The 27,364-nt window shown below is 41.6% G+C and overlaps 1 protein-coding gene across 17 annotated transcripts in view; it reads left to right on the top strand.

Annotated features, from left to right (window-relative positions):
- ADGRL3 (adhesion G protein-coupled receptor L3) overlaps positions 1-27,364 on the top strand; it is a gene marked incomplete at its 3' end in the record, with an annotated part of 327,501 nt that overhangs the window by 98,661 nt on the left and 201,476 nt on the right. For all 17 annotated transcript variants that reach the window (XM_080613903.1, XM_080613905.1, XM_080613916.1 and 14 more), the window contains one exon: positions 17,596-17,705. In XM_080613903.1, the coding sequence (XP_080470029.1) occupies positions 17,596-17,705 (110 nt within the window). The remainder of the gene's footprint in view (positions 1-17,595; positions 17,706-27,364) is intronic.

Below are 27,364 nucleotides of genomic sequence, written 5' to 3'. Positions count from 1 at the left end.
AGCTAAACTGATTCTGCCATGCTTAAACAGGGGTTTGTATCAGTTTAACTAAATTAGTTTAATTAAATCAAACAGTACTGCTTTTCTCAGACTCCCCAAAAGGTACCTGTGCTTGTGCATTGTATACACAGCAGGTGCGTGTGTGCTGAATGTGTGTGTGCTTCCATGAGCAAGCAAGGAACTTTTTAAATATCAACCTGCATATCTGGTCATTTATAGGTTTCCAATTACTCCAGTATTGTGCCTAATGGAGAGATGCAAATCCCCCTATAAATTCAGCTCACTGCTTTGGCGGCTTTGCTGACAGACTAGTAAACAATTTCTATGCAGAGTGCGATTTTCTAGTTTAGGAATGGAGCCACTTAGATTAGAACTCAGTGTTTTAGTGAGAAATGTCTAAAACGTTTACATAACCTATTTACATATGAATACAAACATTACAGGCTTTATATTAACAGCCCTTGTTGTTGCTCATTGCTATGCATAGAAAAAGACATCAGCATTTCTAGTAGCATCTACAAAATTATAAATATGTGATAGAGTAATTACTGATTTGGAAATCCAAATTATATTAAAATGATTGTAGCATCTGTGTCTCCAAAAACCTCTCCATTTGTCAATTCTAATCTTTTATTGCTTAGGCAATAAACATGAGTCTGATGTCTGTTTACGCAGTTCTTTATGCATCCAACTCCAACCCCCCCTTCCGACCCCCCTTCCCACCCCCCCCCCCCCCCTTGAAATTTAAGAAGAAAGTGGAGGAAGGCAAGGTTTGATATCAAGGTATCCGAATTTGTTCCACAACTGTTTCTCTCCCCTTTTCCTTACCCCACATTCTCAAAAATATGAGACTTGATGGTAGCTCTTGCAGACTTACCTGAAGCAACTCGAAGTTGCTAGGAAGATCATGCAGCAGTTGATGAGATTTTGCTCTCATGGTAAAAGCTGTTAAGGCAGTTTCTTCCAGGAACAGTAGGATTGGTTTGGGGCTCTTTTTATTGCAAACTGTCTTGAATCAAATGGTTGTGAAGCTCCTGTAAACCAGGGAAGCATTTGGTGTGCTCTGTGGGATGGGTGAGTAAAACTCAAGCATTACTGTGATGACTGTGAAGAAAGTAGAAACCAGAGGCAGGTTCTGAATACTTTCATTGTAATGGTGCTTTACTTCCAGAGGAAATCCTGTAGGTCTCAGCAGATTTGGGTAGCAGGTTTCACACATCAGTGAATAGTAGCAAAAGTAATTTTTTTTTAACCTGTGGTTCTCAAATGACTTTTCAGAGAGGTCATCGCAGAAGAGCAGAGAGGCCCCTCTCAAGGTCACTTTGCCTCACAGCAGAAATCACAGTAGAGGCCTCTTTGCTGCTCCCTGTCTTCTGGCCACTAGAAGACACTGGCCAAGGGAATTTATTCATGGCTTGCTCAGCTGTTGTTATTTGTAGCAGCATCTGCTTCCAGGCGTTTCAGTCTTTGACCAAAATTTTGATCAGCGGAAGTCAATGGGAGATGATTTGCCTGGAAATAATGTGCTTACTAGATAGAGCAGGTACTGATGTCATGGGTGCTCTGATAAGCTGAGCAGGGATCAACAGTGTCACGCTGACCTTTACAAAGGTATTTGAGAATGGGTCTATTTTTTTTATCTTGTCTACTGATGGGGAGTGAGTGCCTCTTTTGAAGTGGTATGTATTTCCCAATTTTAGCTGAGCCATCCGTGATTCCCACCTTGGATTTAATTACAGTGCTGCCTTTAGTTTTCATTTCTCTTTACACTTTCTTCTTACACCACACAGGGACTTAAAGGCCTGTATATGCATAGTAACAGTTCTGTGAGATTAAATGCTGCTGTATAAATAAAGCATTCATCACACCTGCAAGGGAGGATGGAATAAAATCTTACATAGTTTTACTGCATGAGCAATGAAAGATTGGATATGACAAATGGGTTGACAAATGGTATGCAGTGCATAAATAGCATTATTTATTTACTCAGTCATGTTGGAGTAAGTGAGATGAGGCTTGCTGGCTTTTTGAAGGAGTTGTCAGAGCATTTGTAAAGGCAGAGGCTTCAGGATCAAGCCGAAGCTCTGGCACTAGCAGGTAAGTACCTGTTAGCTGGAAAACTCAAGTGTCTCTTTCCCAGGCTCATGATTGCAGGGAGTGACAGGTAGGATGAGGCTGATTGGGATAGAGGGAATGTCCTAGTTGGTCAATATTTTAGGGTGGTTTGCCTGTCAATCCGTTTGCACTAAGCTGCTTCTCAGCACCATCCATATGCTTGTACTGGCTAATTTAGTACACTGAGAGGCATTGGCTGTTTATACACACATGTCAAAAAGGCTGGAGTGAGATGAATAGTGTTAAAGGCACTTACGACATAAGGAAAAGGCATCATATCATCTCAACATTTGAAGAAGATACAACTTTCCATAGGTGCACTGAGAAAAAGGAGGAGGAATTTGGATGCCACCTGTGACTCAACAAGCTTGTTTACATACAAAGAAAATAAAATGCTCTTAGTCATGTATTATTTCTGATATTCAAAAGCCACTGTCCATCATATTTGAAAAATCATGGCAGTCAGGTGAAGTTCCCGACGACTGGAAAAAGGGAAATATAACCCCCATTTTCAAGAAGGGGAAAATGGATGACCAGGGGAATTACAGACCAGTCAGTCTCACCTCTGTGACTGGCAAAATCTTGGAGCAGATTCTCCTGGAAGAAATGCTAAGGCACATGAAAAACAAGGAGGTGCTTCAGGACAGCCAGCATGGCTTCACTAAAGGGAAATCCTGCCTGACCAATTTGTGGCTTTCTATGATGGGGCTACGAAACCGATGGACAGGGGCAGAGCAGTTGACGTCATCTATCTGGACTTGTGCAAAGTGTTCGACACTGTCCCGCATGACATCCTTGTCTCTAAATTGGAGAGACATCAATTTGATGGGTGGACCACTCGGTGGATAAAGAACTGGCTGGATGGCCGCACGCAAAGAGTTGTGGTCAATGGCTCGATGTCCGGCTGGAGACCAGTAATGAGTGGTGTCCCTCAGGGATCGGTGTTGGGACTGGTCTTGTTCAACATCTTTGTCGGTGACATGGACAGTGGGATTGAGTGCGCCCTCAGCAAGTTTGCAGATGACACCAAGCTGTGTGGTTTGGTTGATACGCTGGAGGGAAGGGGTGCCATCCAGAGGGACCTTGACACGCTTGTGAGGTGGGCTGATGCCAACCTTATGAAGTTTAATCATGCCAAGTGCAAGGTCCTACACCTGGGTCAGAGCAATCCCAGGCACAGCTACAGGTTGGGCAGAGAAGAGATTCAGAGCAGCCCTGCGGGGAAGGACTTGGGGGTGTTGCTCGATGAGAAAATGAACATGAGCTGGCTTCAGTGTGCGCTCGCAGCCCAAAAAGCCAACCGTATCCTGGGCTGCATCAAGAGGAGTGTGACCAGCAGGTCGAAGGAGGTGATCCTGCCCCTCTACTCTGCTCTCGTGAGACCTCACTTGGAGTATTGTGTGCAGTTCTGGTGTCCTCAACATCAAAAGGACATGGAACTGTTGGAACAAGTCCAGAGGAGGGCCACGAGGATGATCAGGGGGCTGGAGCACCTCCCGTATGAAGACAGGCTGAGAAAGTTGGGGCTGTTCAGCCTGGAGAAGAGAAGGCTGCGTGGAGACCTCATAGCAGCCTTCCAGTATCTGAAGAGGGCCTACAAGAATGCTGGGGATGGACTATTCATCAGGGACTGTAGTGATAGGACAAGAGATAACAGGTTAAAACTTAAACAGGGGAAGTTTAGATTGGATATAAGGAAGAAATTCTTTACTTTTAGAGTGGTGAGGCACTGGAATGGGTTGCCCAGGGAAGTTGTGAATGCTCCATCCTTGGCCGTGTTCAAGGCCAGGTTGGATGAGGCCTTGGGTGGCATGATTTAGTGTGAGGTGTCCCTGCCCATGGCAGAGGGGTTGGAACTTGGTGATCTTAAGGTCCTTTCCAACCCTAACTATTCTATGATTCTATGGTTCTGTGATTTTTACTGCCTTCAGTGTTAGCAGTAGTGAGTAGGTGAAGAGTTTCTGTAACTCTGAAGCTGAGCTGAGATGTCCTCACCCCTGGCTGCTTACTCTACAGCAGCTGAAACGCAATTCACCACTGCTCCCTTTTATAGCCAGACTGCTAAATGGGTTACCGAACTATTGAAGGTTTTGAAGTCACCACAATTTTAATGGCATTACATGGAACTGAATGTGTTGGTTTTTTTTTTTCCTATTGCTGCTGTTGCCTGTACATTAATTGGTCAATTATTCACCAAGCCAGATAACAGCAGAGTAGGCCTAATATTTTATTCTAGCGGTCCAGTGTACACTAGAAAACTAGAATGCCATTTTCATCCACTACCAAAATGCTTCCCCAATTACTCAGAAAAAGTGGATCCCATTGCAAAGACAAGAGGTTGGACTTCACCGTCATAAGGGTGTTCTGCCATAGGGTGTGATCTAAGGGCTTACAGCCACCCATGGAATTAAATTAATCTCTTTCAGATCCTGAACAAAATCTCTGGTGCTGAACTGCTGCAGAGAGCAGGAACAAAGTAGGTGCAAGGAACAAGGCATCATCAGACCAGTATGCTTGGCACTAATGGTACTGGTAGGGTGCAGGACATCAGATCTTCTTGTAACTTTTAAGCCTGGGAGGTGTCACAGGGTTATCAACAGTTAATTTCTGTGAGTTGTTGAACTGATGCAAAGACCTCTGCATCCAGCACAGAGTACTGTAGGACAAAAAGCCAGTTGGCTTAGCTGGGAAAATACAGCAGGAGCCAGGATGTGTTCAGAAGTCATGTTCTGGTAGTGATGTCAGTGCTGAAGAGTTGCTTGGCCAGTGCCTCTGCTCAGCAAGGGACACTTTTGGGGTTTTTCTCCCTCATGGAAAAGAAATTTTCCCATGATCTCATCAAAGCTTCCAGGGTTTGAGCATTCACAGTCACTTCAGTTAAAGTCCAGAGGTTCTGGGCAGCTGATGAGTGTTTCCATCCAGCTATGAGTGTTTGCTTTCATTACTTGTACAAGGCTGAGGACAGATTTTCTCCCCAAAACTGGATCTTTTAATAAGTCAGAGCAGAGGAGCTGTTTGTATGAAGGCAGGAGAAGAGGTGAGCAAGACAAGCATTTTAGGGAGGAGGGTGGTGAGGATATAGTGTGTGGTTGATAATCCTGTAGAGAAGTTGGGCACAGTCACAATAAATTAGTGTAGCTGAGTGAGAGTCACGTGTATGGGGTAGTCGTTTTTACTAACAATTTTTGAAAATCTTCAGATTCAAGGGAGACTTTGGGTGAAACATTTTGGAAATCTCTTTGGTGCAACGAACTGGCAAAACTTTTTGTATGTTTTCTTAATACAGGTGTATCCTCAATTGTACACTCCCACTACCCAGCTCAGACCCTGTTAATGGTCAGTGGGCCCTGTAGATAACTCTTCACCCACTGAATTCTCTGGGGGGTGGATCAGGCACATAAGAAAGAACAACATACAGCCAGCAGTATGTTTGTGGTGCTTTGTTTTGTTTTGTTTTGTTTTGTTTTTTTTCCCCAGGAACAGGTTGCTTTTTTGCTTCTTGCAGTAAAATGAATAGTTGATGACTTCCTCCTGGCAAAGCTGAAGTACTCGTAAGCTAGTTCATGATATGGTTGGGAGTAGACTATATTGCACAGGTACAGTAGGTCTCATCACAGGTCAGGTATAGTGTGATGGTGTTAGGTAGCAGACCAAGCTAGCCTGCCTCGAGGAACATTAATGCATAAAAGTATCCTGTATCCTTTTATCCCTCAAATGCAATAGAAGAGAAATGTGATAGTGGGAGACAGGTTCTCTTGGAAAACCCCTTTGCCCAATGCAAAAGCCTCACATGGTTGTAGCAGTGCAGATCGTTGTCATAAAATGGAGGACTTTGTTTGCTTTTATTAAGTAACAGAAGCTTAATTGAGTTTCTCCTGAATGTAATAAAGTAATACAGCTGAATGTAGGTCACTCCCAAGTAATTGTTTCACTGCTTTAGCAGCTGTTTAATGCTCAAGTGTTAAATAAGAATGCTGATTTTTTTTATTTTTTTTTATTTTTTTTTTTTTTTTATTGGGGCTAAGTGGTCTCTTTCTCAGGGGACTCTGAGGTTAGCCTTGGCCCTTTGAACCTAATTAATCAATGGTGAGGGTCTCTGAGTGCTGGCAATAGAATGCTCTTTAATTGCTCACTTGTGCGGTCATTTGTTTTGTTTAACCTGCGATGGATTATACTGTGCTATAAAGGTCCTTGCTTCTGTCATGTTCACTCGAGCCATGCAACAGCAGGCTCCCTGCTCGATTCCCAGCCCCCCTAGGGACATGGCAGGGAGAAAGGGAAGGACGTTCCTCCCCACTTCTCTCGCCGTGCTGCTTGGACCCACTGACTTTCTTGCGGTTCCCCCTATTGCTGTCAGCGAGCTTCCCAGGGCTGCACTCTTGGCAAAGGGAGTATCATTAGCTGTTAATATAACCCAAGAATTCTCCTGATAGCTCCCTCGCTTTCTTTCATTAAATGTGAAACTTTAGAGACAGAAACTTTAATGATTTTCTGTGCGTGTGCATGTGTGTAATACTGTATGCTCTACTGGGACCCCTCTGGCATCCCACGTCTCCAAACAGCTGTCACAGAGCTCAGATTCTTTTCCAAACTGCCAATCTCCAAAAATATTTCCTCCTCAAGTATGGAATTTTGCTCCTGAGTCAGAGGGTCTGCACAAAGCGATGGCTGGATTTGGTGACAAAGTTAGGGCTGCCAAAACATTAGGGCCAGAAATAAGATCTTTTATACCAGCTGGGGGGGGGGGAGACGAGGACTGTGAATTTCCAGGCTACAGTGGAACTCTGCTTTCGCTTCCAGCCCAGTGAATTATTTTGAGACAGTGTGTTTCTTTTAATGCTTGCCATTAACATTCAGAAGAAAGCTAAATCATTTTAAGATGTTTCAAAAATGGACGTTAAAATTTATCTTCCTTTTTATTAGATCCACTGCACCAGGGCACCCAGTGGCTTTAGAAATGTAAGTAATGAAAGACAGAGAACAAATGTGAACTATAGAAATGATTTATGGAGACATCTGATGAATTTATCCTGCATCTTTACCCTTTCATCCATCTCCCTGGACTTCAGCTGGTATGTCTGAGCAGCATCAGTCACATATTTTAAAGTTGATTTGCCAGAGACATGCTCCATGCTCTGGAATGTGGATTTCCCAGTTTTTGCCCTGCCTCAGGCTCCTGTGCAGGCCTGTTGTTTTCTTTCCTGCAGAGCTATCTGGGTTGGATTATCAAAGTGGTTCGGCACTGTAATACAGCCTGCTGCCTGAAAATGCTTAATAGCCAGCAGCTTCACTGCTGTCCATGAGAACCGAGGAATAGCAAGCCATGCTGAAACAGCTGGCCCTTTTTGTAGTTCCTCCAAGAAGAACCGAGCTCTTCAGAAAAATTCAGCTCTGGTAGGAGGCAGAGCCTTTCTGGAAAACTTGGCCTTTGAGCTTAGCTTCCTTGTAGGAAGCTTTCTTGTATACAGCAAATTTAATTCTGTGAGTACAGCATTAGGCAGGCTCTGTAGTATGAAATAGGCAATCCTCCACTAACAAAAGTATTTTCTACATCTTCACAAAGGTGACTAGGATTTGCAGAAGCTTTGTTGCTCTGTTTCTGTCAGTTGTTGTCCCACAGGCTGCTTTCCTATCAGACTTTTTCTCAGGATAGTAATTTTGGCCAAAACTATATATATTTTAACCATAAATTTTAAAGGCAGATAAGGTGTGTAATGAACAAGTAATGTCCCTTTCAGTATGGTGATCACGTAAGGGTGAGGCAGGAAAAGAGCTAGTGGACATATACAGCTGAAAATTGAGACTGATATATACATAGATATGTTGAAAACTTCACCAGAAGTGAGGAATGGGGTTGTGAGAAGGCAGTGATGTTTGTCACAAACCCTTCGTACATGTCCCAGCCCAGCACTGCCCAGTCAAAGCATATTTGGAAGCAAATGGTAATGAAAAAAACATAAAACAAACACAACAAAAATTAAAAAAAAACCCCTATTTTTAAACAGCTAAGTGTTGAGCAGAGTGTGAGCAGGCCTTACTGGAGCTGCTGGACAGATGTTCTGAGAAATGCATCCCTCCAACCCCTCCCATGTTGCTGTATGCAGCCAAGAAAGTTCAGTGCTAGGGTTAGACATTTTGAGCAAATTAATAATGGAAATTTCACATAATATGTCTAAAAATAGTGGGGTTTTTTTAATTTTTGTTTTGTTTGTTTTATGTTTTTTTCATTACCATTTGCTTCCAAATATACTTTGGTTGGGCAGTGCTGGGCTGGGACATGTATGAAGGGTTTGTGACACTGCTTTTTCTTGAGCATAGAATCAAAGTGCAGGCTGCCTTTATTCAAACTTTGGGATGGAGATCAAAGAGGCAGAGTTGGCTATGTTGGAATAAAATAAATAAAATCCCTTCTGAATATCAAAACCATATTTAGTTCATTTCAGGATTACTTTTTTGGGAAAGTTTGGTTTGTTCTGATTATTATATGTACTGTTTTAATGCTTGAGACACAGACAGGGACCAGGACTCCTTTTTGACAAGGTGCTATACAAAGTCAGGTATCATTATCAGATGCTGTTTTAATAACATGCTACTCTGGCATGCTGTTTATTTTACTCTCGAATATTATCTTTTTTGTCTGAACTGCTTTAGCCATGATGCTAAAGGCATAACTTGTCACATGTTGATCCTATGTCTCACTTAATTGGGAAGCTACCCCCCACCACTAGAAGGCTGAGGGGTAATTGCTTCCTTAACTAAACTCTATGGAACTTTACTTAAAAATCACCTCAGTATCATGCCATTGGCAAGTGTGATGAAGAGAGAGGTTGCTCTGGGTTTTAGTAGTGCTGTGTGGATGTCTTTGGTTCACTCCTAAGTTCATCGGGAAGTTCCCCAGCTTTAACCTCCCATGGTGTTGGGATATATTCACTTTTGTTTCATTCAGTCATTCAATTATTATGTCAAATTTGAGATGGAGTGCAGTACAAATTATTTTGGCCCAAAACCTTTCTTTAACCTTATTCACAGAGGTGAAAAGCTAATATATTAAACCTACTAGCCCATGAATACAGATTACTTTACCCGTTTAGAGACAATATTCTCTGATGTCAGTTTTTCCTTTTTCAGGAATCAGTCAGTGGCTGGGACGTGGGCATTGAGTGGTGACAGTGAATGGCAGCACTGTGGGTCTTCTGGGCAGCATAATTCTTTCTACTTTAAGAAAATGTGGCAGGGGGATGGAGTGGAAGTAATACTGGATTTTCCTTTAACAACAGGACATAAGATCTTTTCTATTCTTTTTTGTTAATGCATTTTAAATGTTTCTAAATGTTCACGTTCAGATTTGCTTTTTGCTCAGCCAGTGCTGAGAAGCAGATTTGTACCTCACAGTGCTACAGGGCTGCAGAGCCTTGGTGTCTGCCACAGCAGGGGCTCCAGGTGTTGTGGAGTTGGTGGATGGGTAGGTGATGATAAACCAAGGGTCTTGAACGTTCTTCAGAGGTATTGTAGGGAAAATAATGCTTTGCCACTTGCTGTGGCTATCCTAGCTCAGGGTAGCTGCACTAAAGAATCTAAAATGGGCTTTAACTTGCCTTGACTTGTTAAAATGTCAATGAAGACAAAGTAATGTGGAGCGCCAGCTGAAATTCAGCCCAAACCTCCTCTAGGCTTTAATTTGACCTTCTAACCCAAATTAAAAGCCAGATTGTTTTCTGTTCACTGTTATTTTAACTAGTGTTAACTCTGGCTAAACTGACGAGTCTTTTATTGGTTGGTTTGCTTTAGGTGTTTACTCTCCTCTCCAGATATCCTGTCAGTGTTTTTTAAAGTGGATTTTTATTAGGGTGCTACAGAAGTTTATGGAGTTGGAAGAAGTAGAGTACCTGTAAAAAGGTAGTTCTGTAGATCTTTAAAAGATGAGCTATACAGCCTTAAGGCTTGCCTGGTTTGGTTTTCAGCCCTACAGACCAGCATCCAATAAAAGACGTTAGCCTACATTGCAAAACTGGTCTTGCTTTTGTCTTGCAACAGGAGCAACACTGTGACTGCTTAGATACGCTCACTACAAATTTGCTTTCCATGCTGACTCAAACCTTTTGTCCAAATATATCCAAATGCTTGGACAGACCATCATTGCACTGTTCTTGTGCTAACAATGGTGTTTCTTTCACCAAGCTTGTGTTTCGGTTCCCTGCTGCCACAAGGATGATGTAGCCAGGCACATTAGCACAAGGCACTTTGACAGGTTCTCCTGTTTGGGTACACATTCATTGTCTTTGGGGATTTCATCTCCCCTCCTCATTGTGTTAATCACAAATAGATAGGACAGAAAGAAATCCAAGGAAATTATAAAATGTAAGACATAGTACATAACAAAGCACAGAGAAAAGAGCTTTCACTGCTTGGGGGGACACACTCCCTTGGAGGAGGATGACTAGCCCAACTGGCAAATTCTGTCCCAGATCTCAGATTCCTGAGCAACAGGAATCCCTGACAGTGAAGGAGGTGCACCATGTGGAGTGGTGCCTCAAGTTGTCATTAAATATGTTTGGGGTTTGTTTGTGGTTTTTTGTTTGTTTGTGTTTTTTTAATTTTGAATTCCTTATTTCTGTCTGCAATAATGCCTTTCTCCCTAGCGCTCCCTGAAGTTCAAGGTGGGCATGTGAAGATAGCACCTGCTTCTCAGACACCTTGCACATCTGGGGCCCCCTAATTTTAAATCTTGCGAATTGGCTGTTAAATGCTTCTTGTTAAATTTTAAGGGCCTTATCAATGTGTTGAAACAATGTAATTACTTTTTTCTTTTTTTCTTCTTTCATATGTAAAACTAGTATTTAAATTATTTGCAGGGCCTGTTTTCCATCGTGCTCCCAGGCTTTCCATAATATATCAAGGTAGTCCCCTCCGTGACCTTTACAACTCAGATTCGGTTTGGCTCTGCAGGATTTTCCTGCTGTTTTGCTGGCTGGGGTTTTAGTGTGGTTTTGGTGGTTTGTTTTTCTTCAGTTTTGCTTTGCTCAATATAAAGTAATAATTGGAGGAGCGAGTTGGGTTGAGACTATAGAAAGAGGACTTTTTTCCCGTCAAACATCATAAGATTTTACAAGAACCATAGCAGTTTATATGTATCTCATTGGCATATCTCCACAAAGGCACTTGTTGAAACTGCAATTAGAATACTCTGCCTCTCCTTGTATTAGTTTGATCACACAAGAAGCAGCCTATCTGACAGCTCTAGCACCTAGATAGGTAATTAAAACCCGTCAATAAAACAACATAATGCAGTGTATAGTGGGACTTGTCTGTGCTAGCATTAAACACTACAGATAATTATATTGTGGCAGAGGTTGGAAAGCCAGCTTCTCCATGCTCTGAAAGATCAATAAAAAGATCCATTCATAATGAAGAGAATGTTAGAGAAACTGGATTTTCATCTCCCTGTCATTAGATCCTTTGCTTTTAAGGTTTTGCAGATGCAGAAAAAGATTCTGTTGAGGAAATCTTTTGTTTCTGGAAACTAAACAGGTAGAGGATTTAGATTTGCTTCTGTTCAGTACATTATTGAAGGCAAATGTGAACCTAAGGCTTTTCTCAGGGCTTACAGTTTTGTTCTCTCCACCCTCCACTGCTTCTCTTCTCTGCTTGCTTTTTTTTTTCCTTCTCGCTCCCCTTATTTGCAGCCCATCACATTAACTATGCTCATGAATGAAATTTCTCTTTGCTTCCTGTTTACTTTCTCCAGGGCATTAATTTTATTTTATTTTTCCTCTTGGCCGTTCCTGAAGGTTGATTTGGAAATATCACATATTGACAAGGGAGAACATACTCCTGGCTGACTTATTTGCTGTGACAGCCTCTTTCTTAAAGCAGTCATTCAGAGAAGAGGTTTTTGTGTTCCAGAGAAGGAAAAGGATGTCTTGCAGCGTTGCCATGAAGGATAATGAATTAAGACTGTCTCTTACTGTAAAATCATTAGAAAAGTATAATAGACCTTGAGAAAGAGGCTTGGATATTGATGTCTTGGCGAGGTTAACATGCCTAGGCACATGATAGCTGCCTTCTCTTTGCATAAAAGAAAAATAGTCTATGTAAAGTAGGTATTTCAGTTGAGGGGAGAGGGAAGGAGTATCTTTGGGTTTTGGCCGCTGATGCTCATGAATACGGGTGAGCTGCTTTACTTGGAATTAAGAATTATTCATTAAGAATCCCTTGTTATAAGCTGCTGTAGGTGGAAGGTAGCACCAGCTACGAGCAGGGTTTTTTATCAGCAGTGAGGGATGGATATGGCAGCTTAGTGCTTTCTGCACAAGTCCAAGCTCATGGTCTGATTGGTTGTTCATAGGGAGCAGGTGGCTTCCCCATTTATAGTGGTTTCCAGTACACCCTATTTGAAGGAGTTTCCATCCATGGTGTCACAGAAAGTAGCACTCCACCTCAGGACTTGTCTCTACAGGATAAGGACCAGGAGAAAGAGGGTGTGTTGGGGATGAAATGGATGTTTGAGACTCTAGGCTTCTTGTGGACCTGTGCATGGATTTCTGGTTGCTTTTCTGGTGTCCATAGCGCAAAGAGCACCTACCCCCATGATTTTGGCACCCATTTTTCTTCTCTGGGGAAATCGTCCCACCTGGATGGGGAGCTGGAAGGGGCTTACTGGTATTGCATCTGTGATTATGAATGCTGTGAAAGGCTTTTGTTTGGAATTGATCTCTTATTGTGTGCTGCCTTTGCATTTTTGTTCTGGCAAACATACTGCCCCAGACAGTCTAGCCTGACGCTGTTGATGTGTCTGTGCTATTAAAGTTCCTGGAAAGACCTAAAATAAACATCACCTGCCAAATTATTATTTTTGCCTTTCTTTCTCTTTTGTTAAATATATCAACAATGTCAGCACTCAAAAAACCCAAAGATACCTGAGCAGGAATAAGCAGTTGTTTATGTCTTCAAGTGTTTCTGATTCACTATCACAAGATGACCTTGTCACTTAAAGCGCATAAAAATGTTGCTTGGTTGAAGGAATGGAAGTTTGCTGAAGGGAAATGAAGTTTTGGGTTGGGTGGGTTTTTTTGTGGTTGATTTGGGTTTGGTTTTGTTTTGTTGGGTATTTTTTTTTTTTTTCAAGTCTGAACTGAGATTTGCAAGCAGAATTGAGCCCTGCAGCTCATTCGGAACTCAAATGCTTCCTTCAGCCCCACTGGTATAAATGCAAAACAAATGTCACATGAATTATTACTAGTGTTTCACATTAAAACTCTTAAAAGTCGTTTTCCACTGGAAATGGGAGAAGTTCTGCAGAAACAATCCATGTTTGCTGTTACAGTGCCTGTGCTACACTGGATTGACACCTCTCGTCTAGGATAAATATTTTTCTACATCTTAACGAAAAAACAGGTACCTTAATAAGTAGAAATAAATGTAGCTGCAAAGAGGGCATAAAGAACCCCCCCCTTTTTTTTTTCTTTCTTCTCCCTCCTTCCCCACTTTTTTTTTAATTCCTTGTGACTGGGACAATTTATACTTTTTGCCAGGAGGTAATTTTTTCCTCCCCAAAACATATATGTGACTAATGTGAACTTTTATTTATGAGACGTTTTGTGCTTAAAGGCTATTAAGTACCTCAGACTGCTTTTTAGCAGAGTTTGGGGTATTCTCTTTTCCTGAACATACAGGAATGCATGTTGCTGTCAGTGTCTCAAGTTGTGGTGATAAGAGATCTTGGGTTATGTTTTGGTTTCTGATTTCTTTGTTAGCCTTGTTAGGCATCTATACCTTGGCAAAGCAAATGTGAGATACTGGCCTTTTAATTGAGCACACTTTGCACCAGTACAAGTGTTTACAGAAGAGCCTGGGTACTGGCAAGTTGCGTTTTCTGTATCTTAGGAAATGAGAAATGCAGGAGTCTTTTTGCCTTAATAGACTGAATGCTGTGGCAGCATAATGGATTATTTCTGATGAGTTGTGTGGACACTCCTGGTCCAGGCAAAGTGCCCACAAATCCCAGGAGCAATTAGGGAGGTAGCTTGAGATGTGCAGGGTCTCCGAGAAGCGGATCCTATCTTCACATGCCACCTTGCACTTTAGGAAGCAATAGAGAGAGATGAATTATTGCAGATACAATAAGAACTTCAAAGTTAAAAATCAATCAATCAATCAATCATCAATCAAGCCCAAACAACAGGATTGCTATAAATTCCTGATCAGATTTCATGATAAATAAAGGGAACTAAAACTACTTGAGAGGCTCCTTTAATTCCTCTGTGTCTCCAGAATACACTTAAAATGTTGTGCAAACTCAATAAAATGGAAGATGCTTCTTTAATAGGCATAAAATTGTCCAGCAGGTCCCCCAGATTCACAGATTCCTCCCACAATTCTCTTGTTTTCGTGGTGTCGGAACATATGGTGAATGAGAAAGTACCCTGAGAGGCCACTGGTAACTTTGGAAGGTTGCAGCATGAGAGCAAAACAGGGAAAAGAGAAGCAGTTTTGTTTGAAGGAGCTGATGAATCAGTGCCTGAAATAAGAAACACTTGTCAAAAGGCAATAATAGCAGGTATAGATAGATGTAAAAATGATGAGTGTAGTTTTTTTGGAGTACAGTTATGGTAAAGCCAGTGATGTAAATATTTCCTGCCCTGTTGGAGGGGAATCTAGTAAGATGCAGGGCTGTGTTTCTAGTGTAAAGTTAAGGGACCTGAGCAGGGCTTCTGCAACTTCCCTATAGAAGAGACAGATTTATACTTGAGTTGATGTAGGGCTGTTTCTCACTGCAGATTGTAACTCCAGTAGTTAATAAAGGTCTTCCTTCAAGAAACGAGAGAAAAAAGAAAAGGGAAGCAATCAAACAAAACAACCCTGCTCCCTCAAAAAAGCACAAGAAAACCCCCAAAAACGCAGCACCCACCCCACCCCCCCCACAACAAAAAAAAAAAAAAAAAAAAAAAAAAAAAAAGAAAAAAAGTTTGGCACAAGTATTATGAAGACCCAGGCACCAAGAAATCTCAAGAGTTTTTAAGCCCATTATTTACAAAGAAGAGCTTGTGGTTTGGTTTGCTGGAATGGAGTAAGGTATGATTACATGTTTCTTTTTTCCCCTTCCCTTTTCAAGGCTGCAGATACATCTTCGTTTACATATCTGCTTTTCTATGTCACTTCTTCTGTGTGACTTCCTGTCACCTGGGCCTTTAATCTGTCTAGAAAGAAATATGACAAAACTGAAGGGATCAAGAAGCTGTTGTGAAAGTGGGGAAAAGAAGTACTAGCAAAAGCACAGCAAACAGCTTTAATGAGTGGGGGGGGTTAATCACTTTCTCCCCTTAAAATTTTTGTAGCTTCATCTCTGACAGTAACAATTGATTGAACAGATATAGGGTTTTTTTCTGAGATTTTTAGTCGAAATTCTCTTAAGTGTGCTGGAACCTGCGTGTTTCACCCTGGCGTGATAAAAGGAAACCCAAAATGCCAAGTGCCAGAAACGGTTTTGCTGCCCATATGAAATGAGTGTGAAAAACAGAGGAGATTGAAAACACATACAGATGAGCCCTAAATGTGTCTGTTTCTCCCTCCACTTCCAGTTCCTCATAATTTTGGATCCAGACTCATAATTTTAAAATGTCTCTTTGATTCGTTGCTCTTATTCTATGTAATGGGGCCAGAGCTATCCCTTACAAGCCAGCCAGGGCTGTTCCTACAATTGATTAGACCAATGCAGTTGCTTTTTGAAAGGCACATGGAGCCCAGTAAAGGATTTTTGTTGAAAGTAAAGTTTTGGATGATGTTCAAAGCCTCTCCTGGAAGACTGCCCACTTGCAAAGTCTAAGCTACCTGTGATATCCCAGCCAAGCCACCTGTCTGTAAGTAGCAAGGGTGAGGACAAAAGTCATCCTTTTTGTTAATGAAATTGTTTTTCTGTGTATATTATAAAACTAGTCACTTGTGATAACTGTCATTTTTTACTAGAAAATATGAGAATGTCCCAGCCCTCTGGATTATCTGTTATCCAGCAAAACAGCCCAATGAGTAAGTGTTATCAGCTCTTATTAATCTTCCCATAAAATTAAAGAAATTATGGAGCTTAAGGCAGTCACTAATGAATCAATTTTAATTTATCAGCTCAAATAAAATCCGCATTAAGGCTGACAGACTGTAGCCTCAGGTAAACATAAAGCATTTCCACTGCAAACATAAGTGAGTTCTGCACTGGCTGTCATAATTTTTTCGAGAAGAAGAGGAGGGTCAGGGTTACAGGAGGAAGCATCTTAGAGAAAGTTAATGCAGTTGTCTAGCACTTAATGGTCTAGCCCTTCCTGGCATGCAAAAGCATACAATTCAAAGACTTTTTCTCTCCTTCCTTCTGTCCACTCTCCCAGCCCACCCCCAGCTCCAACAAACAAGCAGAGGGTTTCTCACCGTAGAACTTTAGTTTACTAAGTGCTTTTGCATTCCCAAAATACACAAACATTTTATAGAGAGGTGCTTGTAACATGAAAGCAAAACAAATGTGGGTTTCCTTGTACTTGCAGATCAATCACCCATGGATGTGAGTTGTACGTGCCACAGGAAAAGCACCTTGCAGGGTCCAAACTCAGTGTGTGTGCTATAAAACTGAAAGATACTAATTGAGTGGACAGAGTCACTTCCTTATCTGTGCATTGCATGGCAAGACCTTCAGAGAAAACAATGTTGCCTATTGGAAAAAATACACCATCTCAGGAGATGCATCTATGCTGGGCAGAATGATGGAATAAAACTTAGCCATTTATAGCTAATGTGTGTTGCCTGTGTATGTAAAACTACTATTTTGGGGTTTAGACAGCTTATTTGATTTTGACTGTTTGTTGGGGTTTTTTTCCCACTTAAGTGGGAAAACATTAGGACAGTGGGAAAATTAGAAACAGCTACGTTTCTAATCTTTGCTTTGCATTAAACAACATTATTCAAGATGACTTTTTTGTGTGAACACCTTTAGAAATATTTTGTAACATGTATTTGTTATGCTTGCTATGAAATACACAATAATTATTTTTGCCATAAATGTCATTGATTTAGTCTTTGCATTTTGTTTAGTGAAGATGCAGCTATTTAAGGTTAGTTGAGGTCACTTTTATCGAGTTAGTGTTTCAGAAATTTAGAGAACCACATATCTGTAGTAGTGGGGATTTTTGTGTGTTTGTTTTGTTGTTGTTGTTGTTTTTTTGTTTTTCTTTTTTAAACATTCCTCACAGTTTGGAAATAATCTCTTGGTGTATAAGGACTGCTTGGAGGGGAAGGGATTGTGCCACTGTGCCTCCTCTCTTTTGGCAAGAAGCTGATGAAGACATTGGTATTTGTTATCACTTTTGCTGAGCTTCCCCAGCTGATGATGAAGTCCTGGCTTCTGCATCTTCAATCCTGTTTACGCTGGAGGGGCTGCTCAACCTCTTGACCTGTCCTTCTGTCTGGACTGTTTTCTGACTCTCTTTTTGTCTTGCTTTTCAGATGCAGTAATCGGACCCAATGTGCAGTTGTCGCTGGCCCTGATGTGTTTCCAGACCCTTGCCCAGGGACATACAAGTACCTGGAAGTGCAGTACGAATGTGTTCCTTACAGTATGTATCTTGATATATTTGCATTTGTTTCTTTAATAGAGATCTGATTTATTGTGGAGACTGGGCCAGCCTTGAGCTTGTCTCTTGTTGCCCAAGGGCAAGTAAACGCTAGTTGACAATCCACGTGCGTCATATGAAACTGAAAAATTGTTCTTTATGCAAGGTTTGAGCTTAGGTTAAAAATATCCTCATAGTGTTCCATGTTTTCCTTGTTGTGCAGTTTAACAGTGACATACTGCCTTTTGGAAAATACTTGGTAAGCCCCATTAGTGAAAGCAGACCAGAACAATGAAGCACTGTTGCTAGCTTATAGCTTCTCTTTCCAGAGTTTTATGTTTGTAATCATATAGCTTTGACGTGCTTTGACTGACCTATATCCATGCAATTGGTGACATTTAATAAGTACCTTAAATACTGTATTGTAACTCTGAGGAGGTAGAAAGCTAGTGTTTTCGGAAATTTGATGTTTGCTGATAGAAAATACTAATTTATAAGCTACCAAAGTTAATGAAGGCAAATTAGAGGTAAGTCATTTAGCCTGAATTTTTGAGGGTAGACAGACAGTCATGTGGGATTACAGCAATATGCACTGAACAGGAAATTCAGAGCTACAAAAAGTCAAGTGTACCTCAGAATTTGCTTCCCATAGAAACTGAATTTGTTAGATGCAGTTATGGTCCTACTGTCAAAACTGGCATACCTCAAAAAAGAAATAACAACAGTGATACTAGGAGTTCACTTTTTATTTAGCAGCTGTGAAGGGCTGAGCGGTGAATAACAGTATGTGTAGGTAGGCCAAAGCTCATAGCACACCTCTAAAATACAAAGCAAGTATAGGAACGGACATGTTTGAGCCACAGAGTTGTATTGAGAGAGCAGCAGGAGACTTCAATTTGCTGAAACACAAGATTTGGCTCAAGGACTAAGACCGTCTTCTTTATTGCCTCAAGCATGAGCTGCAGGAGAGCAGATGTGGCTGAGAAATGACAAGCATGCTGTCCGGAGGGGAAGCGAGAACTGAGAACCCCCTGGGTGGTCTCCATCCCTCATGCAGAAGGTGGCTGCCTGCCTGCTGCCGCAATGTGGAAAGGCTGTGCGGGGTTTTGCGTTTGTGGAACTGCATGGTGGTGGGTGTAGCTAAGACTACCTCTCTGAAAAAGGAGGACCTTCTCTACTGAGGGACTCTTTCTCTCTGCTGGTGGGAGGCTCGGTGTGTCCATATTTGAATTTTCTAAACAAAAAATGTGATGGTTCTGAATGCAGTGATAGAATATTTTTTATGGGGTGCCTGCTGTGAAAGAGTGACATCAGTGACATCATGACCATGGAAAAAGTGACATCAGTGTCTCAGAGTCTACCCTGCTGAGCTCACGCCCAATTACCCGTGTGGAGGTATTCCACTCTAAATTAGGTCTTTCATTTTACAAGCAAGACTGCTTGTGGGGAATGTGAGGGGAGATCGGTTTCTACTCATCACAGCAGGTTGTATTTCCTTGTGATTTTTATATGTGCATGAGATACGCTGTTCCCTCCTGAGACTGGGCTGGTAAAGCAATAATCATTACCTGGTACCCCTCCATAGCTTTTGTTGCATATAAAATAAAGAGGAATAGTGGTGCCTTGTGAGAAAGGTAATATGTGAATATTATGCCCTGAGGCGTTAATCGGTCCAGTGTACAAGATGTAAAATAACTCTTGTGAGAGGCTGCTCAGTACCAAATGAACAGTAGGGATTCAGTATGTTTTAATGATCTGAATGTGGAGGGGAAAACAACAACAAGCCACATTGCCTCTGCAATTAAGTTAGTAGCTTTGATGTCCATTTTTTCTATTTGTTGATGAATCAAATATAGTGCCTCTGTGAATAGAATTGAGGAGAGGGTGGAGGGATGGGAGAGGGGAGTGGATCAAGGGGTGAGCGCCTTGTAAAGTAGGATCCTATCTCCAGGGCTTGTTGTTCTGCGTTGCCTAGGAAATTTAGGGTCAAAAATTTGTCAAACACAAGTGTCATGGTTTAAACTCAGCCACGCAGCTTGCTCTCTCACTCCCCCTCCTTCCTCACCACCGCTCCCGGAGGGATGCGGAGGAGAATCAAAAGAATGTAACTCCCATGGGTTGAGATAAGAACAGTCCAGTAACTAAGGTATAACACAAATCACTGCTGCTACCACCAATAATAATAATGATAAGGGAAATAACAAGGGAAGAGAGATTCAGAGCAGCCCTGCAGAGAAGGACTTGGGGGTGTTGGTCGATGAGAAAATGAACATGAGCCAGCAGTGTGCGCTTGATGCCCAGAAAGCCAACTATATCCTGGGCTGCAACAAAAGAAGCATGACCAGCAGGTCGAAGGAGGTGATCCTGCCCCTCTACTCTGCTCTTCTGAGACCTCACTTGGAGTATTGTGTGCAGTTCTGGTGTCCTCAGCATCAAAAGGACATGGAGCTGTTGGAACAAGTCCAGAGGAGGGTCACAAGGATGATCAGGGACCTGGAGCACCTCCCGTATGAAGACAGGCTGAGAAAGTTGGGGCTGTTCAGCCTGGAGAAGAGAAGGCTGCGTGGAGACCTCCTAGCAGCCTTCCAGTATCTGAAGGGGGCCTACAAGAATGCTGGGGATGGACTCTTCATCAGGGACTGTAGTGACAGGACAAGGGGTAACGGGTTCAAACTTAAACAGGGGAAGTTTAGATTGGATCTAAGGAAGAAATTCTTTACTGTTAGGATGGTGAGGCGCTGGAATGGGTTGCCCAGGGAAGTTGTGAATGCTCCATCCTTGGCGGTGTTCAAGGCCAGGTTGGATGAGGCCTTGGGTGGCATGATTTAGTGTGAGGTGTCCCTGCCCATGGCAGGGGGGCTGGAACTAGATGATCTTAAGGTCCTTTCCAACCCTAACTATTCTATGATTCTAAAAGAATACAACTACTCACCACCTGCTGACCGATACCCAGCCTAACCCCGGCAGTGATCTATCCCTTCTGGGTAACTGCCCCAAGTTTATATACTGGGCATGATGTGCTGTGGTATGGAATACCTCTTTGGTTAGTTTGGGTCAGGTGTCCTGTCTCTGCTTCCTCCTGGCTTCCCCTCCTCCCTGGCAGAGCATGCGACTCAGAAGATCCTTGGTTGAGCTAAACGTTACTGAGCAGCAACTAAAAACATTGGTGTTATCAGCGCTGTTCCCAGGCTGAAATTCAAAACCACAGCACTGCACCAGCTACTAAGAAGGAGAAAAATGACTGCTAAGGCTAAACTCAGGACAACAAGTGTGTTATTATTCAGTGTAGCACCAGGAAACTTGGTTGTGTTCAGGCAAACTGTGTCCCTTCATCTGCAAATGTGGAGTGTGAAACCTAGGGCTCCTTTATATTCTTCTCCTACCTCAGTCTCTACCTGGCTTTGTTACCACCTCCTTTTCTTCTCACTGAAAATGGTCAGCTCAGCTTTGCAGGTGTTCCCCAAGAGTGCCCCACAAACAAAAGCCATCCAAGCAATGGGGAACATGTCAGCTTTGGAAAAGGAGGTCAGCAAGGGTATGGTTGGACCAAAGCTATGCCTGGTATATGAAATCTCTTTCCCCCTTGATGCCTTCAGTGTAAGTCCTTTCAGGTCCAGCTTTCTTAGCATTACTGCCCACGTAAAGCTGCCTTATGTGGTGCTTTGCTGGTGGAGGGGAGTGGACTCTAGTGGCTCTCTAGCACTTCTCACTGCTGGGGAAAACCTTCCTTAGCTGCTGACGTTTCTTCAATGGCTGTGTGCACTGAGCCCTTAGTGAATGGTGGTGTCTGCCATATGGCCATCTCCTGAAGAAATGCAGCAGTTGCATAACAAAGGAATTAATATTTCAGCAGGCACTTGTACTTGTGTGCAACTCCAGCTTGCTTCATCTGGTTGGATGGGTTACTCCTTGTGGTTTCAAATTATTCCTTATGGACAGAGAGAAACAGTTGCTGGCTCAGCAGCAGTAGGGAGTGAGTGGGCATCTCAAGAGAGCAGCATTTAGGAGTCATCTTTAACAGATGTTGTTATGACTGACCTTAGGCACTTACGCTCAATACAGTACTAGTGTATACGCTCCCTTGGAGAAAAATTACGGAAGATTTAAAACTCCATTGGGTAGCCTGCTCCTCTTGTGATTAAATTCATTTATTAACTCTTACACCACTAACTCATATCATTTTCAAGAGGAAAGCATCCCTCTTTCCTCTCAGGAGGGGGAAAACCAAACCTCTTCTAACTTCACTAGCTCATATATTTTAAAATGTCCTTTATATCACCTTTCACACTGCATTCCTGTCTGTTCACTAGAAATACCCCTGACAAGGAGAGTTTCATGAGGCTACAGTTACTCTGGACATGTGGGGAAGACAACAAATGATTATGCAGATAGCCTGGTCCTCTCCTCATTTTCTTTATCCTCTAGGCAGTTTATGTGATGGCAGATGCTGTCTACAAAAATGGACAGTTATTTAAGACCTATGGACTTTTTTTTACTCTCTGACAATGAAAAGCAAGTAAAAAGCAGATGATTTCAGCAGGTGAAAAAGTACCGGGCTTATTTTGACAGGCTTCAGTGGCATCAGTTGTCCTGTTTTTCTGGTATCGGGAAAAGTCACCAAATTAATTTTGTCTTTCTCAAAGCAGGCCTTGGTATGTGGTGTTTATTTTTCTGACACCTGCTTTAAATACTGTACCTTTTCTTCTGAAATTATTACTCCCATTTTATTAAGCTGTATTTTCTTTTAAACATTACTGGGCAAGAAAGCTTTTCTATGGTTTTATATTAAGTACGTACTACTGCAGACCTGCAGTTTGCCATTGCCAGAGCTCTGGACACATGCCACGTTGCGGAGAGATGCCTGAAACTGCATTTTAGGCTGTGTTGCACTTTGAGTTAAGTATGACAAACCCCACTTTGTAAGGATCCTTTAGATCCAGTACGCTGTTGTTGTTTCCTAGCGCATCCTTCCCCTCTTTCCTTCTTCCTTTATGGAGCAGTAAAGGAACAGGGTAATGAGAAGAGCAGTGGTGGTGGTCATTTTGTGAAGCTAGGTCAACACTCATTGCAGAACACTTCAGTACCTTCTAAGGTGCTTGTACAGTCCTGTTGTCATGGTGCTAGTGTGTCTAGGAGTGTAATTATTCACCTTTGTAATGTTATTGTAAACAACAAGATTTTATATTGATAATCTGATAAATCTGAACTAACATATGGGTTTTCGCAATGCAAATACAGCTTTGGTATGCACAAAACACTTAACAGCTCAAACTGTCCCTGTTTTAGTGGTCCTTCATGTATTTCTGAGGTGTATAAAGAGAAATAACAACCCACTAAAAGCTGATGAGCCTCCTTCACTCTCCTGAGCACATGCCCTTTATGGGTGTGGCAGCAGCACTGCCCTTCATGGGTGACACCATAAGTCAGAACAGGGGGAGATTTTTCCAATAGGTGAGCAACAATCTCCCACTGGCTTTGACTGAAATTTAGGGATTGTCTGCACTTAGATTTTATTTTGGTTATAAAAAAAGGTGTGAGTTGAAACCACAGAGGTATTTTAGAGTGCTTTTTCTTTTCATTTCTCCCTAGAGACAACCGTTCAGGCTCACGAGGATCCAAGTGTGATGCTGGAAAGAGGATTTAGCTAGCTGAGTCAAATTTACCTTCAGTTTTTCCTGAGCTCTCAATTCCCTTAGGTTGTAGGTTTTAGAGTTCAGGGAGTAACTTGTGCATTGTGTCCTTCAGAAACACTCTGGTTTTTAATAGAGAGTTTAATTTAAAGTATAGGGCAAGACAAAGTAGAAAAAAGGTGGGGGCTCAAGGAGGAGAAGCCCATTGCTACACTGATGGAAAGGATGGCAGCAGCAGGAGGGAGTGAGATGGGTGCTTCAGGCATGGCATATATCTCGCTGTGATGATAACTTGCCTCGCACCCAGGCGACAAGTCTTCCATCAGCTTTTAATCTGAGATCTATTCAAAGGGCTGTTTCCTGCAAGGGAAAAATGTTCGTGGCTTCTGAGGAAGGATGAATCATCCTTCCTTTCCATTCTTCTGGGTAAACAGGCTAATAAATGTTACAAAGATTTTCCTGCTTCTTTCCTTACAGAAATTTTCCTCCTTCCTTAATGCTTGAAAGGAAAAGGAAAACAACACTTGAGCATGGTTCATCTTTTCTTTTCCTAAGATTTTTTTTTTTCTTTTTAAACATGGAACCTGAAGTCACATTTCCCAATTGCTGTATTGATGGAAGGAAAGGTCATTTTTTTTTTGCTAGAAATACTCCTTTTATTGCTGACGGAAGAGTAGAAGGGCTCACATATCAATAAAAGTGAGGGATGGTAAGTGTGATGTGGGAACAGAATTCAATAAAGTTTTATTATATCACAAGTGGGCTGAAGTGCATTTAAAAACATTAAATGAAGGCTCACAATATCTGCTCTGCTGGACCCTAGGGCCAGTGAATAGACAGATAATTGATTAATGACATTTTTAAGAGAATACAAGCACTAGACAGCAAACTGATATTTTCATTGCTCCAACATTGCTGGTGGAAAGGGAAAGATGGGGGAGACGCTAGGAGAAAATTGCAATCTGAAAACAATTTAATGAGACCACTTTTCCCATGAATATGGTTCTTAATTATTTCTGGAGTGCTGTAAGGCCATTATGTGGCTTCCAGGCTTTCCCTGTGTGCCTTTTCTTGTCGCCTTCCGTATCGCTTGTGAAGCAGTGTTTGCCCACGGAGAACAGTGCTGTGTTTTGTTAAACAAATGGGCTTATGGCTTCTCCAGTTTTCTTTCACTCTGGGTTTTTGTGGGTTTTGTTTATGTTTTTTTTATTTCTTTACCCAAGAGAACTTGGTCCCCTGGGGCCCACCGTTGAAAATGTCAAGTGTTCCCAAGGGGTTAAACCTAGCTGTTGGCACTTTGATCAGTAATGAATGAATTCCTCCCTGAAGGGAGGCATCCTTTGTTTTATTTAGTTAAATAAATGATTTGTGTTCATGGGCTAGAAACAGTAATTAAACAAAGAAAAAAAACACACACAAAAAAAGAAAATCCCAAACCAAACCAACAACCTCCCCCCCAAAAAAATCCAACAACCCACCAGACCTAACTGCCCATTATAATTATTTCTTAGTAAGGAATCTTTACTTTGTATCCTGCTGACAAATTGCCTTTCTTCCAAGGCATACAATTTCCTGGGCATTACAAAAGACCCACTTTTTTTTTTGTGTTTGCTGAAATTCCTGCCTTTGCTTGTTGGTTGTTTATCCACGTAGGCAGAAATGAAGGACATGTTACTTCCTCTGTCATGGCATGCTTGTGGGGAGAGTGCACCTATACAACAACCAGTTGGAAAGCACTCTTAACTAAAATAACTTGATATTATGGTGCTTTGTGAACTTGAAGGCTGAGGTGTCCGCATAGGTGTGTGCATAGTTTTCTAGAAGGGAAGGAAAACTAAGTGTTGAGATTTCAGGGTAATAAAGGTGTTTGAAAACTTGAAAGTAGCCTGAGATAAGGGAAAAAAGATGTATTTATGAGACACAGTGAGATACATGACAATGTGGTTAATTTTTGAATCTGAGATGAATTTGGTTTAAATTAAAGGAACAAGGTGGTTTCAAGTGTGTGTGCCAGTATGGTTTAAAGGTCTGCTGTCAACAAAAGCACTGTGGATTTTCCTGTCAGGAAAAGTTAGATAAATGTTAGGCAACCTCCACAGTATGAAGGCCACCACTACCTGCTCCATCTATGATTTCCAGCCTGCTTCTGTGAAAAGCCAGATCCTCCTTGCTCCCATTATCTTGGTCTTTTCCTCTAGGTGTGGGAAACTTCTTCATGTCTCCCACTTGTGCCAGTATGAGCCTTTGTGTGAATGTAAATCTTTTCTCTGTTGCTATCTTATGAGTGTTCAGCTGGTCACCTGCTGAACTAGATCACCACTCACCACTCCCCAGTCCCAGGCTTAAAATATTGAAGTGCCTCTGTTCACTGATGCATTCAGTCTTTACAGCACACGTTGCTTGGGAAAATTGTGTCTTCACACACAACAGGTTATGTTCCCATGCATCTTTGGTGTACATGCCATCTTTATCATAAAAGTCACCCCAGTGCTTCTACCTAATTATATTAGATCTGAAATGTTTCAATGGAAGAGTTGGAATCTGTTCATAGCCTGGACACCTATGAACTTGTCAGCTAATCATGGGGTGTTTTATTGCACGTTTGCTGTCAAAGTCTGTAAGGACATGATTAGATGGACATGTATTAATACCACTTAGAAAAATAATTTGGTAGCTCACCAGCTGAACAGGTTGATATGAAAGACTCATTACAGTGAGTAAGTGTAACTTCAATCATATGAAAGTTTAAGAATCACTTCCCTGATGATCTTATTTTAAAATTGCACTCCTAATTAGTCATGGAAGTGAGGTAAGCCTTAAAATGAGCTCTGACCTTTAAGGTGGACATCTACAAGCTTCATAGTTTGTGAAGAACTTGCATCAAGCAGTGTGAAAATCAAGTGTTGCAGGAGGTGGCAGGGGAGACTTTAACTTCCTCACAAGTAAACAAGAATGCCCTGCACCTCTGAATACTCCTCTATGACTTTTTCTTGATCCTGTTGTAAGAATTTCATTAACTCCAGACTTTTCTGGTTTTCACTCTGAAGAAAAATAATTTTTTGTAACATTACAAAGTGGTGCTTTTTAACTGAAGGCTCTATTAACTCATTATATGATGAACTATAAGTGGAGCAGCCAGCAGCGTGCTCTATTGACAGGCATCTGAATGGCCTGGTGTGTTGGGCTACATTAGGTACAAATCAAACACCCATGGTCTGAACACCAAGTCTTAGGGTGATAAAGGTGTATTTTTATTTTGCTTCTTATTTGCTTATTTATTTTATTTTCTAAAATTCAGAACGTTTCTTGTTAATTGGTTAGACACATTGAACGTAGAAGAGAGAAACAGCCAGAATAGCCTGGTTCTGGTGTGAAAGTTTGGGTATTCTGTTGATAGATGTAGTTGAGTAGATTAGGTTTTTTCTCTTCTAATTAATACTTAAGTAGGTGGATAGTTAAATGGGTGCCAGTGACAAGTTTGCAAGAGTAAAATTCATAGGCTGAATATGAGGGGAATATGGGGAGCATGGAAAGCATGATTGTAATTTAATGCTGAATTATATTCTTATTTTTTGAAGCAAGTACAGCTGGGAGAAGGTTTCTTTTTTTTTTTCTTTAGAGAATAAAAAAGATTTCTGTGGCAGAGAGAGAGTTAAAATTCACATCTCTATCCCCACATTACACTCACAAAGTTTTCAATGCAGAGATCCAGACTAAGGATCAAAGACTTTACCACAGATATGTGTTTCTCACATTCAATGTTTTTCTTCATGTAGAGCCCCGTCATTTCTTCCTAGGGCCTCTATAATTGGTTTATTATGGAAGCTGAAGGTGGAAAACTGGTGAGTAGTGTAACCTATTTCATGAAGATTATGAATATAAGAGAGTAACTTATTTCCTTGCGTGACTTCTGTGCACCGTTTATTCCTTTCCACTCTTGTCCCACAGCAGCTGAACTTTTAGTGCGAAAGTGTATATTGTCAGTTTAGGTTTAGCCATTTAAACTAAAAGTTGCTTAAAATCTTTCAATCT

This window comes from Psittacula echo (assembly GCF_963264785.1).
Source record: "Psittacula echo genome assembly, chromosome: 1".
NCBI classification, from domain to species: Eukaryota; Metazoa; Chordata; class Aves; order Psittaciformes; family Psittacidae; genus Psittacula; species Psittacula echo.
The sequence above is the reverse complement of the archived record's forward strand: the minus strand, read 5'-3'. Positions and strand labels throughout refer to the sequence as shown.